The sequence below is a fragment of the Heptranchias perlo genome, chromosome 13, assembly GCF_035084215.1.
Source record: "Heptranchias perlo isolate sHepPer1 chromosome 13, sHepPer1.hap1, whole genome shotgun sequence".
Lineage (NCBI taxonomy): Eukaryota > Metazoa > Chordata > Chondrichthyes > Hexanchiformes > Hexanchidae > Heptranchias > Heptranchias perlo.
Window position 1 is genome coordinate 43,063,966 of NC_090337.1, and position 16,553 is coordinate 43,080,518.

The window sequence follows — 16,553 nt, forward strand, 5'->3', positions numbered from 1 at the left end:
ATCACCAGGGTGGTCAAGGTCAGAGACCACAACATCAGTTCATATTTATGCACTGTACAAACCATTTCTATCATGATATTGCGATTCTTTCATACATTCTTTCACTTTGTCCCCACCTTTGCGTGGGTGCATTGGACTACGCACTTTCCAGCACCTCTCTTATCCAGCATCTCCTCCTTCAGTAGAAGGCTGCACAGGACAACCCACCACCAATTCCTTCCATAACCAGCACCTGTGTGCTGCATGTTTCTGTTTTCACAATACCAAAGGAGGCTATCCTGACACATGAGTGTAGGTAAAATTGATGGTGCCAATGACAGTTAAACAATTCATGCTTCTGTTTTTGTGGGACGCTATGGGTACTGTAGCTGGACTGGCTACCTTGTATCCTTTAAAGTCTTTTGAGGAGAAGGCCCTTCAAATCTATTGATGGGTTTTCGATGGAGAAGCAGGAGGCGTAGACCCAACCAAGGGTTTATACAACATTTCTTCCTTTCAATTCTCCATCCTATTCAGTAAAATGACACAAAAACTTGCTTAGACCAGCAGCTCCATGCCAGATGTTTGGCGAAGCTTGTTTGGCAACAAGTTGTTATGAGGACAGGTTGCCATCACTATTTGCTCCTTCTGTGCCTGCAAATATGGCAGAAGAAGCTGTCTCAGGCCCACAGAAATAAAATCTCCCAGCACCTCATGCGGCACCACATCAATTAAAATCACTCTGCAAAGCACTAACACAGATCCATCCACCCTGGGGGATTTAGTTTGAAGGCAACAACTTGGGTGATTCGCAGAGCACAAGTGTGCAGAAGCGGATAGAAGCGGTTCCTGAGGAGAAGGAAGTTTCTGGCCAGAGGATGAGGTTACATTCACATCTAAAGAAGGCAGGAATCATGGGCCCCGATATTAATGGGGAGGCGGGGAGTGTGCGGGGGAGCGCAGGGAAAACCTGGACGTGGCGGCCCTGCTGATCTTAATGGCAGGGCCTCATTTAAATAACCTGCTGCAGGCTCCCGCCTGACAGCTGGCTAGATTGACAGCCTGGCTGGCGGGCGGGAGCGCAAACAGGAGGCAAGTGGGAATGGTCCCCAGCAGTTAGTGGGGGATCTGGTGGCGATCGGGGGAGGGGGGGTGTCTTGGCCCAATCGGGGAAAAGGGCAGTGTCTTGCCACGATTGGGTAGGGGAGGTAGCCTAGTGCAAGGAAGGCCCACAGCTTGCTTGTGAGGCTGGAGGAGCACTCCTGCCCCCCCACCCCGCCTCCGCTCAGGCCTCAGCTTGAAATTGTAGATCACTCCTGATGACATCATCGGACCTGATCTGCATATTTAAAACAGGATCCCACTTCCTTCCTGTGGGTGTATTGCTCGCCTGCTCAAAAGAGTAGGTTAATATGGGAACACGTGGGAAGGAAGCGTGGATCAGCGGTGGGGGGGGGGGGTTAACTGACCTCCGTTATCTTAACTGCCCCTTGCGCCCCCCCCCCCCAGGTTTTCACCAGGTGGGGGTAGTTAAAATCAGAGCCCTGTACACTGAATTTAGTTTTATAACCACTTTAACTTACTTTTGGCTGCCAATGCAAATTTACTTTCATCTTCTGTCCCAATGGTTGAATCAACTTCATGGGAAATAACTGTACTGAAATTCCTGCAGGGTTAAAAAAAAATTGAGGAGGGGAACTTAACATTCACCTTGTAGCATGTTGTGTTTAAAAACAAACACACTTTGGTGTTAAAAAGTAGAAATGTTGGAGCTTCCAAGCATGTTAAAGAGCAGCTGAATTCATTGCTGATTATCCAGGGCAAAGAAATTCGATACTGCCAGTTCCTTCACAATGACTGAACAGAAAAGAAATTACCTCCTTCTGTAGTCTTAGTTTGTTTTTTAAAACATTGTGTTTTAGGTTTGTTTTGTAATTCATATCATTCCAACATTTTCTTTGCTTTCCCATTTGTTTTACTGGGCATACTTAATTTGCATTTTCAGGCTTTCAGTTACATGATTTCTTTCCCCAAAATGTACCCCAGACAATTTTTGTTTTCTGTCTTTGAAAACCTTATTGATTTGAAGTTCCAGTTATCCATAGGAGAGCTTATGTTTTCTTTTTTGGGGTTTTGCTACATTCACATTTATTATGATTTTACAATATCTTTTTGTGGAGCATAATTAGCTTCCCACATCATTTACATTTAATTTTACTAGTTGCTTTTTTTGGCATTGCATGTGGAGAATCAAGATCAAGTATAGTCTTTAGCTGAAAAGAGTTTAGAGGGCAGGGCGTACAGACATAATTCAGTTCCCTTTTTAAACTCATACATTTTCATATTTTTATAAAATACTTTGATTTTATATTATTAATTATGGTTGAAGAGCAAAACATGACATTTTGGGAACAGAGAAGTAGAGTTAGTTGGAGCATAAGAATTTCTCTGCAGTATTGTTTGAGGAGTTAGGAGACACAAATCTGAGGTGCTCCAGTGCCACCACTGGTGGGAGGATGTAATTAAAGTGTGGCAAGTTTATATTATAAATGTGGACATATAATTTAAATTTGGGCAGTGAGGCCAACTGCTCCCTCACCACCTGATGGAGATCTCACTCCCACTTGCCTCTACCAGGATTGCCACTGCCCAGTGTGTTGTGATACCCCTATTATTGCTGCAGTACCAATATGTGGTAGGGGGAGAGTTAGATGCTGTGACAATTTTATGAACTGAAGTACACTAAGAATAGCCTTGGGTTACAAAATGCTGCCAATAGTAAACTCTGCTGTAATTAATATATACATTATTTCAATTAAAACTTTGGTGTAACTTTGAGAGGAAGAGAACATATTACTTAATATACTTATTTTAAAATAGCATATGTACTCATAATGTTCCTTGTGGATTTGATTAAATTTCCTACATCTTACTGGTTGGGAACACCTTTGTGTAAAATGTTTTTGGTTTCATATCATACTCATTCATTTTGTTCCAAATAAAAATGCAACTATGGTACAAAAAAACTGCAAATAGCTGTTCATTGTGTTTTCCTTTATGTTAATTAAACCTATTTTTTTGCTGACATAAGGACTCATGTCAAAAGCCCCTTATCCTTAAGATGTTTTTCTATAGAACAAAATAAGTTTGGTTGTGCCTTCTGTTTCCTACACTTTATTAATCTCATGAATAGTTGCTTTTGTATTCATATAATCAAGTATTTTCCAAGTCTGAGCTGCCCCAGTGTCTCAATCGATCAATGCACTGCCTGTTGTGTCACTGAGGTAAACAAACTGGGGAGGTCCCAGGTTAGTCCTCCAGTCTGTGCTGAGTTAGCTGATCTCAGCAGGATGCTACAATTGGCCACAAAATGTCTGGGCTACAGAATGGCGAAAAACAGTTATAATTCCTCCTGATTGTTGTCCAGTGATCTGTGCTGGAAATTGTGTGCGTGATTGTTTGGTGAGGACAAAATCAGTCTGAGCTGTAATGTCCCCTCCATGTGGTCAAATGGCTTGCTGGCATTCACTATTAGGACTCATTCACAAAGATTAACCACTTGAGTGAAATACTGAAGGACTGTCATCACGCATGGAACCATACCCCAGCATCAAACAATGCCGTCAAGAGAGGTGGGCAGTAAACTGAAAAGAAATATACCAAAAAAAAATGTTATGCAACTCATGTTAGCTATATTTAACTTAATTGTTATCAGCAGGTGTTACTTTTTGGGGATTTTTTTGTAGTAGACAATGCTAATACACCATATTTTCCTCACTGTCCTTTCAGAACCTTTTTAAAAGACAATTATGCAATAAACGTATTTATAGGCAGCTGTACCAGTTCCACTATGACATCGTCATTATCTCAACATCATGGCGTTAGCTTGAAGTCAGATACCCATGATGCAAGTCCCTTTAAAGGTTTGAATCCTGATTTTTTGCTGTTCTGCCAAGTGCTTAAAGAACTAGGCTATGTCATATTTCCTGTCTACTGTAAAAGAAATCGAGTTACAAAACAAACTAAAAGCGTTAGGTAAGCAGTAATTCAACAGTAAGTTAATTTTCCTTACCCGGAGATCGTGTATTTTTGCTTATATAGGATCTGGTATATAGTTTTGGCATTGAGCAGATATTTTTCTTCTTGTATCTTTTTTCCTGATGGTATTAAAATATATTTAGAAGTAAAAAAAATAGAATTTTTTCGATTAAAATATAAGGTAATTAAAAAATATTTATTTGCAAAGGCTCACATCCAGACAACAAGTAAATAGAATACTATGTGCAGATATTAACAGCATGCACACTCATAGTTTTCAAATTTATGAATTAAATATAAAGGTACCAACTTATGTAAGGACTAGAGGATAGAGCTTCCAATGGCCAAATTTCCCATACAACTGTTTAATGTACTGATACAACATTCTTGCATATGCTATTTTTATGCAAAATATACTGTTTAAAATAAGGAATGTAGTATGAGCGCATTTAGTAATTGTACATGAACTTCACCAATCAGAAGTTCTACTCTTATAATTTAAAGGAGTAAAATAATTATTAATTTACTGAAGTGCACCTGCCCTGGTGAAATAATTTCTTCTTTATTTGTTATTGCCCATGTATTGAGTGTGCAAGCCACATGGCTAGGATATCTTTTATTTTCCTGTGCTATGATGGTCCCTAAAGCCCCCATATCTACACATATATATGTAGACATCCTCAGTTCTTCATCACAATCAGCATCACTTCCTTGCATACTGTGAATGGGACATATATTTTCAACAGTACTGCATCTGTTGTTTGGCTTGTGGGTTTTATAAATTGCTTTCCTGTATGATTTTGATTTCATGTTTTCTTTCAAGTCACTTACATAGGCCAAGCCCTAGCTTTAGTATCTGCTTCAACTGTGCCAGTTTAAAACGTGTATAGCTGCAAGGTGATGCACTCTATAAATGTAAGGTGTCACAGAGTGGTGCAATGTGGGTTTGCAATTCCAGTGCTGAATTGCTAGTTTTGGTAGCATTAAAAAACCAAACACCTCAAGGAAAGATTCCACCCTAACTGTATGTCTAGTGGAGCGGCATGGAATCAAGGAGAGAGTAGATGAAATAATCTTCACACTGTTATTACTCATACTTAATCTTAATTTATTACTAAGCTCTATGGTATAAAAAGCTTTCCTTAAAAACAAACCAGAGTGAAAGTAGGAACTAGGATATTATGTGGGGAATGGGAACCTGAGGGTGTTGCCATTTGATGTTGTGCAATTTTGCCCTCTTCGGCCAAAAGAATTGAAGATGGCCCAATTGGAAAGGGAAGACCATTCTTTTTAGGGGGCTGGAAAAGGAAGTTATATGGATTGTATAAAAGGTACAGACATTCCTGTGATTTTCTGTTTTTGACTCACCTGCCTCTGGTACATTTACAGAAAACTGCATTCAAAGAGTGAGGACAGCTGCACTTAAAAATCTTCATGGTTTAATAGATGATTTCACTGTTAATTATTTAAAAGCTATTTGTGAAGAGGTGAGATACAAATGCTGTATTTACAAATAGAATGTACAGAATAATTATTACTTTTGAGTCTAATATACTGATGGCAGTCTTTTTAGCTGCTAAAATTTAGCTGTAGGTTGAAGGTGGTTTGTGTTTTGAACAAGGTTGTGAAAGACTTTAGGGAGAAAGAAGGAAAGCATACAAAATGTTTCATTGTTCAGGATCGGGAGATCTATAAAGATAGGCTAAGATATTGATGAGGGCTGCAAAAAGAGATCACTAAGAAAGCATAGCTGGAAACATCAAGCAGAACAGTAAAGCATTCTTATAGGGAAGGAAGAAAAGGAGTGGGGTGGCAGTATTGTTTAAGGAGAATATTGCAATGCTGGAGAGAGAGGATGTCTTTGAGGGTTCAAGGACAGAATCTATTTGGTTAGAGTTAAGAAACAGTAGAGGCGCCATCACATGACTGGGTGTATTCTATAGACCGCTAACTAGTGGGAAGGATATAGAGGAGCAAATTTGCAGGGAAATTACAAAGAGGTGCAAGAACTATAGCATAGTGATAATGGGGGACTTCAAATACCCTGATGTAGACTGGGATAGTAATAGTGTAAAGGGCATAGAAGGGGAGGAATTTCTAAAGTATGTTTAGGATAACTTTCTTGATCAGTATGTTTCCGGCCCAACAAAGAAGGAGGCATTGCTGGATCTGGTTCTGGGGAATGAAGTGGGTCAAGTGGAGCAAGTGTCAGTGGGGGAACAGTTAGGGAACAATGATCATAGTATCATAAGGTTTAGATTAATTATGGCAAAGGACAAAGAGCAATGTAGAGTAAAAATACTTAATCGGAGGAGGGCCAATTTCAGTGATTTGAGAACGGATCTGGCCCGGGTAAATTGGAATGCAAGATTGGCAGGCAAAACTGTAATCAAACAATGGGCAGCCTTTAAAGAGGAAATGATTCTGGTACAGTCTAGGTACATTCCCACGAGGGGGAAAAGTAGGGCAAACTAAGCCAGAGCTCCTTGGATGACGAAAGAGATAGAGAGTAAGATGAAGCAGAAAAGGGGGGTGTATGACAGATATCAGGTTGATAATACAAGTGAGAACCAGGCTGAATATAGAAAGTACAGAGGAGAAGTGAAAAAGGAAATAAGTGGGGCAAAGAGAAAGTATGAGAATAGACTGGCGGCTAACATGAAAGGGAATCCAGAAGTCTTCTATAGGCATATAAATAGTAAACAGGTAGTAAGAGGAGGAGTGGAGCCGATTAGGGACCAAAAAGGAGATCTACGCATGGAGGCAGAGGGCATGGCTGAGGTACTAAATGAGTACTTTGCATCTGTCTTTATCAAGGAAGAAGATGCTGCCAACATCACAGTAAAAGAGGAGATAGTTGAGATACTGGATAGGCTAAAAATTGATAAAGAGGAGGTACTAGAAAGGCTGGCTGTACTTAAAGTAGATAAGTCACCCGGTCCGGATGGGATACATCCTAGGTTGCTGAGTGAAGTATGGGTGGAAATTGTAGAGGTGCTGGCCATAATCTTCCAATCATCCTTAGATATGGGGGTGGTGCCAGAGGATTGGAGAATTGCAAATGTTTCACCCTGTTCAAAAAAGGATGTAAGGGTAAACCTGGCAACTACAGGCCAGTCAGTTTAACCTCGGTGGTGGGGAAGCTTTTAGAAACAATAATCTGGAACAAAATTAATAGTCACTTGGACAAGTGTGGATTAGTAAAGGAAATCCAGCATGGATTTGTGAAAGGCAAATCATGTTTAACTAACTTGATAAGAGGTTTTTGATGAGGTAACAGAGAGGGTTGATGAGGGCATTTCGGTTGATGTTGTGTATATGGACTTTCAAAAGGCATTTGATAAAGTGCCACATAATAGGCTTGTCAGCAAAATTGAAGCCCATGGAATAAAAGAGGCAGTGACGATACAAAATTGGCTAAGAGACAGGAAACAGAGAGTAGTGGTGAACGGTTGTTTCTCGGACTGGAGGAAAGTATACAGTGGTGTTCCCCAGGGGTCGATACTAGGATCACTGCTTTTTTTGATATAAATTACTTGGACTTGGTTGTACAGGGCAAAATTTCAAAATTTGCAGATGACACAAATCTTGGAAGTGTAGCAAACAGTGAGGCGGATAGTGATAGAATTCAAGACGACATAGACAGGCTGGTGGAATGGGCAGATGAAATGTAACACAGAGAAGTGCGAAATGATACATTTTGGCAGGAAGAATGAGGAGAGGCAACATAAACTAAATGGTACAATTCTAAAAGGGGTGCAGGAACAGAGAGACCTGGGAGCATAGGTGCATAAATCTTTGAAGGTGGCAAGACAGGTTGAGAAAGTGGTTAAAAAAGCATACGAGATCCTGGGGTTTATAAATTGAGGCATGGAGTACAAAAGCAAGGAATTATGTTGAACCTTTATAAAACACTGGTTCAGCCACAACTGGAGTATTGTGTACAATTCTGCGCATCATAATTTAGGAAGGATGTGACGGTCTTAGAGAGGGTGCAGAAAAGATTTACTAGAATGGTTCCAGGGATGAGGGACTTCAGTCACATGGATAGACTGGAGAAGCTGGGATTGTTCTCCTTAGAGCAGAGAAGGTTGAGAGGAGATTTGATAGAAGTGTTCAAAATCATGAAGGATTTGGATAAAGTAAATAAAGAAAAACTGTTCCCGTTGGCAGAAGGTTTGAGAACCAGAGGAAATAGATTTAAGGTGATTGGCAAAAGAACCAATGACGACAGGAGGAAAAACATTTTTACGCAGCGAGCTGTTATCATCTGGAATGCGCTGCCTGGAAGGGTATTTACAAATATTTTTTGTGTCTTGGGCCAAATCCCAGAGGATTGGAAAATAGCAAATATGACTCCCATCTTCAGAAAAGCAGTAAGGATTGGACTGTCGAATTGTAGATCTGTAAGACTTAGTTCCACTGGTGGCAAAGTGTTTGAAAGTATCATGAGGAATAACATAAGTGAGCACCTTGAGTAGCATGAGCTAATCTGAGACAGTCAGCATCGTTTTAGGAGGGTAGCAATGTTTGACTAATTTATCAGATTTCTTTGAGCAGATGACAGACCTGATAGATAATAGCAACAACAACTTGAATTTATATAGTGTCTTTAACATAGGAAAATGTCCCAAGTGCTCCACAGGAGCCTAATCAGACAAAAATAGATGCTGAGCAAAAAAGGAGATATTAGGACAGGTGACTAAAAGTTTGGTCAAAGCGGTAGGTTTTCAAGAGGATCTTAATGGAGGAGAGAGGGGTGGAGGCAGACAGATTTAGGGAGGGAGTTCCTAGGGCCTAGACAGCTGAAGGCGCGGCCGCCAATGCTGGGGGGGAACTGGGGGATGCACAAAAGGCCAAAGTTAGAGGAATGCAGAATTCTTAAAGAGTTATAGGGTGGTAGGAGGTTACACAGATAGGGAGGGGTGAAGCTATGGCGGGATTTGAACAGAAGGATGAGAATTTTAAAATCGAGGCATTGGTGGACTGGGAGCCAATGTAGGCCAGCGATTGCAGGGATGATGGGTGAACAGACTTGGTACGAGTTAGGATACGGGCAGCAGGATTTTGGATGAGCTCATGTTTATGGAGGGTGGAAGATGAGAGACTGTCCAGGTGAGCATTGGAATAGTCAGATCTGGAGGTAACAAAAGCATGGATGAGGGTTTCAGCTGCACATGGGCTGAGGCAGGGGCGGAGACGGGCGATATTACGAAGTAGGCGGTCTTTGTGATAGAGAAGATATGGGGTCGGAAGCTGAGCTTAGGGTCAAATAGGACACCGAGGTTGAGAACAGTCTGGCACTAAAGTACAGCCAGAAGTTCAGCAGGTAACAGCAGCAGGTTGTGGATGGCTGTAGTATAGAAAAAGTTACCTTAAAACTTGAAGCAACTGAGTAGTAGAGCGGAGTCACAGCAGCCGAGTCTTACAGAGTAGTAGAGTAGAGCAGTGAAATCCTGATGTCAGAGGAATCCAGGAGATGGGAAGTCAAATTTGAGCAGAGTTACTGTCGCTGAAAAGAGCTCAGTGAAAACAAAGAACAAGCAGGATTGGGGGATGAGCTCTGCACAGGTAGTTTTAAACATGTAGCTTGAACTTGAAGTTATGGCTAAAATGCATCCACAATCAGAACCAGAAGATCTTAAGCAGCGGAAGAAGGGACAACGGATGACAATGGATGGCCAAGGATGGAGTTGCAGAGAAGAAGAGCTCAGTAAGGAACTGCCAGCCCAGGAGCCATCTTGGAAAAAAAAAGATAGGGGAGAACCAGTAGATATTATCTACCTGGATTTCAGGAAGGCATGTAGCACTGCCACATAATAGGCTCCTACATAAGGTCTAAGTCCATGGGATAGATGAGAATGTATTAAAATGGATTGGCAAATAGTTGGTTGCTAGACAACAAGTAGTCATCCATGGCAGGTAATCTGGTTGGTAGCCAGTTACCAGTGGAATGTCACAAGGTTTAGTGTTGGGGCTGCTGGTGTTTATAATTTTTCTAAATGATTTAGAGGAAGGAGTTGTGTCCAAATGTGCAGACAATACCAAACTGGGAGCTGTGGCAAGTGATGAATATCAATGTGCACAAATTCAAAAGGATCTGGACAAGCTCAATCAGTGTGCAGAGAAATGGCAGATGCAGCTTACTACAGGAAAATTATGAATTTGAGATTTGGCAGAGGGAAGGTTGATGCAGATTATGTACTAAATGGAAATATACTTGAGCAGGAGAGAAATCTTGGGGGTTTTAGTGGACAGGTCACTAAAACCATCTGCACAATGGTCCCAGACTCTTAAAAAAGCAAACAGAATGTTGGGATGCATAGCATGGGGTATAACATATAAATCCAGAGAGGTAATTTTAAAACTTGAATTTGGTCCCGGTGAGCTCACATCTGGTACTACATACTCCCTGTTTTAAAAAGTCTATTCAGTTAATGGAGGAGGTATAGAGAAGGGTGAAATAGCTGATCTCAAAACTCCTTACCTAAGGAAGGATATACTTGCCTTAGAGGCAGTGCAGCGAAGGTTCACTCAATTGATTCCTGGGATGAGAGGGTTGTCCTATGGGGAAAGATTGAGTAGAAAGGGCCTATACTCTCTGGAGTTTAGAAGAATAAGAGGTCACCTCATTGAAATATGTAAACTTCTGAGAGGGCTTGACAGGGTAGATGCTGAGAGGCTGTTTCCCCTGGCTGGAGAGTCTAGAACTAGGAGGCATAGCCTCAGGATAAGAGGTCAGCCATTTAGGACTGAGGAGAAATTTCTTCACTCAAAGGGTTGTGAAATTTTGGAATTCTCTACCCCAGAGTGCTGTGGATGCTCAGTTGTTGAGCAAATTCGAGACTGAGATCGATAGATTTTTGGACTCTAAGGGAATCAAGGGATATGGAGATTGGGTGGGAAATTGGAGTTGAGGCCGAAGATCAGCCATGATCTGATTGAATTGTGGAGCAGGCTCGAGGGGCCATAGGGCCTACTCCTGCTCCTATTTCTTAATGGAATGACAAATGAGGAAAGATTGACTAGACTGGGTCTTTTCTCTTGACAAGAGAAGACTTAGAGGGGATGTGTTATAAATATTTAAAATTATAAAAGTTTTGGACAAATTGGATCCAAGTAAGCTTTTCTGCCATGTGCAGAATTTAAGAACAAGGGATCACCTTTACAAATTAAGGGCAACAAAAGAAATTAGGAAAAGTAGGAAGCACTTTTTTTTACTAAAATGTTGGTAAATATGTGGAACAGAGTACTGGCATTGGGGTGAAACAAGAAACCTTGATGGATTTCAAGAAAAACTTGACAAATTCATGTCAACAAATCGGATTCAGGGTTATTAGAAATGCATCAAAGGAATACTGTGGTTAGTTGGTCCAGATGGACAGAAGGTCTTCTACTGCCTGAAACTCTGTTAAAATGGTATCCGGATTCTATTGACATGATATGACCCCGATTTACATATTTTTTGAGGCTCCCACCTTTTTTAGGCGGGTGCCTTATCCACCTGCGAAACCCTACAGCTTAAAATCAGAAATGGTCGGGATCTCAGTGTGTAAGTAACCTGCTTCTTTTCAACTGTCCACGCACCTGGTTTCTATCAGGTGGGTAGGGTTAAAATTGACCCTTGTGTTACTACGTAAAACTAGTGTTGATATTTTTTCATGCAGGTAAAATCCTGCATTGATGTTTGCAGTTATGCACACCCTTATCTAGTAAAGCAGATTTTATGTTGTGGTAAATTAAACAGATATAATTTTAGTTAATTGTGTAATAAATTCAGTGAAATTAACAATTTGTTACTTATTCTTAGCACAATAGTTTTAAAAATATTGTGGCATAAAGTACTATAACTTGGTAATATTTTAAATGATCATAAACTTTCATGATTTAAAATGTTGTTCAAAAAGTACCTGCGTTCCACATAGTGTGCAATAGGCATCTTCTGTAGTAGAATCATAGAATCATAGAATCATAGAAGTTTACAACATGGAAACAGGCCCTTCGGCCCAACATGTCCATGTCGCCCAGTTTATACCACTAAGCTAGTCCCAGTTGCCTGCACTTGGCCCATATCCCTCTATACCCATCTTACCCATGTAACTGCCCAAATACTTTTTAAAAGACAAAATTGTACCCGCCTCTACTACTGCCTCTGGCAGCTCGTTCCAGACACTCACCACCCTTTGAGTGAAAAAATTGCCCCTCTGGACCCTTTTGTATCTCTCCCCTCTCACCTTAAATCTATGCCCCCTCGTTATAAACTCCCTTACCTTTGGGAAAAGATTTTGACTATCTACCTTATCTATGCCGCTCATTATTTTATAGACTTCTATAAGATCACCCCTCAACCTCCTACTCTCCAGGGAAAAAAGTCTCAGTCTATCCAACCTCTCCCTATAAGTCATAGAATCATAGAAGTTACAACATGGAAACAGGCCCTTTGGCCCAACATGTCCATGTCGCCCAGTTTAAAGCACTAAGCTAGTCCCAATTGCCTGCACATGGCCCATATCCCTCTATACCCATCTTACCCATGTAACTGTCCAAATGCTTTTTAAAAGACAAAATTGTACCCGCCTCTACTACTGCCTCTGGCAGCTCGTTCCAGACACTCACCACCCTTTGAGTGAAAAAATTGCCCCTCTGGACCCTTTTGTATCTCTCCCCTCTCACCTTAAATCTATGCCCCCTCGTTATAGACTCCCTTACCTTTGGGAAAAGATTTTGACTATCTACCTTATCTATGCCGCTCATTATTTTATAGACTTCTATAAGATCACCCCTCAACCTCCTACTCTCCAGGGAAAAAAGTCTCAGTCTATCCAACCTCTCCCTATAAGTCATAGAATCATAGAAGTTACAACATGGAAACAGGCCCTTTGGCCCAACATGTCCATGTCGCCCAGTTTAAAGCACTAAGCTAGTCCCAATTGCCTGCACATGGCCCATATCCCTCTATACCCATCTTACCCATGTAACTGTCCAAATGCTTTTTAAAAGACAAAATTGTACCCGCCTCTACTACTGCCTCTGGCAGCTCGTTCCAGACACTCACCACCCTTTGAGTGAAACAATTGCCCCTCTGGACCCTTTTGTATCTCTCCCCTCTCACCTTAAATCTATGTCCCCTCGTTATATACTCCCCTACCTTTGGGAAAAGATTTTGACTATCTACCTTATCTATGCCCCTCATTATTTTATAGACTTCTATAAGATCACCCCTTAACCTCCTACTCTCCAGGGAAAAAAGTCCCAGTCTATCTAACCTCTCCCTATAAGTCAAACCATCAAGTCCTGGTAGCATCCTAGTAAATCTTTTCTACACTCTTTCTAGTTTAATAATATCCTTTCTATAATAGGGTGACCAGAACTGTACACAGTATTCCAAGTGTGGCCTTACTAATGTCTTGTACAACTTCAACAAGACATCCCAACTCCTGTATTCAATGTTCTGACCAATGAAACCAAGCATGCTGAATGCCTTCTTCACCACCCTATCCACCTGTGACTCCACTTTCAAGGAGCTATGAACCTGTACTCCTAGATCTCTTTGTTCTATAACTCTCCCCAACGCCCTATCATTAACGGAGTAGGTCCTGGCCCGATTCGATCTACCAAAATGCATCACCTCACATTTATCTAAATTAAACTCCATCTGCCATTCATCGGCCCACTGGCCCAATTTATCAAGATCCCGTTGCAATCCTAGATAACCTTCTTCACTGTCCACAATGCCACCAATCTTGGTGTCATCTGCAAACTTACTAACCATGCCTCCTAAATTCTCATCCAAATCATTAATATAAATAACAAATAACAGCGGACCCAGCACCGATCCCTGAGGCACACCGCTGGTCACAGGCCTCCAATTTGAAAAACAACCCTCTACAACCAGCCTCTGTCTTCTGTCGTCAATCCAATTTTGTATCCAATTGGCTACCTCACCTTGGATCCCGTGAGATTTAACCTTATGTAACAACCTACCATGCGGTACCTTAGATAATTTTAATCTGGTAAAGTATTAGCATGTACACTGCTAAGCAACTGCAACTATGATAAGGAGTCCACATTTTTTGGTGCTTAGGAATAGATTTTGTTGTATCCATTCCTACTTGCTTTAAGTTAGTTAATTCACTAAATATATTTTTCTGAAAGCATTCTGTTGGTCAACAACTTTATTTTGATACGCTATACAAAGAATGATGTGTGGCAGAGAAAGAGTAAAGTTTTAAATCTCCTACAAAGCTTAGTAGCTGCCAGCCACCTGCATATATAAAATGCTGATTCTCTTGGTCAAAGGTCACCAGATAGATATCAGCTGTATTTGTAGTGCAAGAACATGTGGAGGCCTACAGTAATGTAGACAACAGAAAGCGATTGTTTCATTTCCTCAGAACAACTTTTAAGCTGGCCTAAAGGGACTCCACATGTTCAACATCTCTCTTCCATCCCATCAAATTCAGAAAAGTTCAGTTTGGCCATTAAAGAAGGTCAAAGTTGATGACTGTTGATTGCACAGTAACACTGAACAGCACAATGTTCTTTTGTGTGGGGGTGCAAGGGTACAGTTGACTGTGGGTTAGATAATTTTTTTTGTGAAATTATTGACTTAATTACATGTGAAGATCTAAATTGTTGGAGCTATATTACAGCAGGAGATGACAGATTAACATAACGCATTACACATGACCGCCTTTTGTGTGTTTCTTAGACCTAATAATAGCTATCACTTTACTGCATTTCAATGTGTAAAATATTGGATTTTATCACTGCTCATCATCTAATTGATTTTCCAAACATTTTCTCGACTTAAAAGGAATACTTATAAAGAATACTTAATATATAAAAAATTATTTAGATAACTGGCTATTTCTAGCGAATGCACTGTTTAAGAAAGTTAGTGTATAGAGACTTAATTAACAGTTAACAGAAACATTTGCAAAGGTAAGAATAATTTGTGGTTGAAAAACTGTACACTTAGAAAGGAAGTGACCTTTGTTATGCTACATTTAACAGTGATGTGGAGATGCCGGTGATGGACTGGGGTTGACAATTGTAAACAATTTTACAACACCAAGTTATAGTCCAGCAATTTTATTTTAAATTCACAAGCTTTCGGAGGCTTCCTCCTTCCTCAGGTGAACAAAATGAGAAATGAATTTTTCATTTCGTTCACCTGAGGAAGGAGGAAGCCTCCGAAAGCTTGTGAATTTAAAATAAAATTGCTGGACTATAACTTGGTGTTGTAAAATTGTTTACATTTAACAGAGCAGACCTCTGTAGAAATAACTGTAAGGAATTCTTTTTAGTTTTAGGGAATCTACTGTTAGAGTAATATGTATTAAAAGGAATATACTTGAGTGAGTACTTACTTGGTTGTCAATAAGTGTTTGCAGTGCAAAAGTAAATCCCACATTTTCTGGCACATAGCATTGTACCTCCAGCATGTGCACAAGTGAAGATTAGAGTTTCTGAAAGAGAAAATTTCTTCACACGCACTAGATAGTTTGCAAGGACAGACGGGCAGAAGGTAGGTCTTTTGAGGAATGCAGTGACGATAGCAGTTTTGAAAGGGATGGGGACATTCCTGAGGAGAGGGATCTGTTCACAATGTCAGCTAGCATGGGGGCCAGGAAGGGAAGTTGAATGGTCAGCAGTTTAGTGGGAATAGGGTCAAGGGAGCAAGAGGTGGGACTCATGTACAGGATTGGAGAGGGCATGGCAGGAGATAGGAGAGAAACTAGAGGATGATAGAGGATCAGAGCATCCTGTAGATCATGTATACTGCAGCCACAGTGCACCAGTGGTGGAGGGGTGGATATCGGCAGGGGCACTGATCAAGTGAACCACTCTGTCCTGGATGATGTTGAGCTATTTGAGTGTTGTTGGGCTGCATCCATGCAGGCAAGTGGTGAGTATTCTATCACTCCCCTGGCTTGAGCCTTATATATGGTGGAGAGGCTTTGAAGGGTCAGGAAGTGAGCCATCCGGTGCTCAGTACCCAGGCTGTGCCCTGCTCTTGTAGCCACAGCGTTGATATGACTGGTACAGTTAAACTTCTGGGCAATGGTGACCGCCAAGATGCTGATGGGGGAACTTGATGTTGGTGGTGCTGTTGAAGGTCAAGGGGAAGCGGCTGAGCTTTCTCTTGTTTGAGATGGTCATTACCTGGCACTTAGGTGGAACAAATATTATCTGACACTTTTAAATATATTACAATCTTTTTGCAAACAAAGTAAGAATTGGATACCTAGAGAATTGATTTGTCTTGAAGTATTTTAAATGAAATGTAATGTGGTTGGATGCTTTCTGTCTTTATGTTACAGTGGTCTTATGCACTTGAAAAGCCGAATACAGGAAGTGTGTTCAATATTGCTTGGTCTGTTGATGGTACTCAAATAGCTGGAGCTTGTGGAAATGGCCATGTGATCTTTGCCCATATCATAGAACAGCGTTGGGAATGGAAGAACTTTGAAATCACATTGACTAAACGAAGATCTATGCAGGTACAGTTTCTTAAAAATCAAATCCACATG

The 16,553-nt window shown here is 40.8% G+C and overlaps 1 protein-coding gene across 3 annotated transcripts in view; it reads left to right on the forward strand.

The window, feature by feature from the left end:
- Positions 1–16,553, forward strand: part of ift80 (intraflagellar transport 80 homolog (Chlamydomonas)) — a 203,265-nt gene that overhangs the window by 124,126 nt on the left and 62,586 nt on the right. For all 3 annotated transcript variants that reach the window (XM_067995379.1, XM_067995378.1, XM_067995377.1), the window contains exon 7: positions 16,344–16,523. In XM_067995379.1, the coding sequence (XP_067851480.1) occupies positions 16,344–16,523 (180 nt within the window). The remainder of the gene's footprint in view (positions 1–16,343; positions 16,524–16,553) is intronic.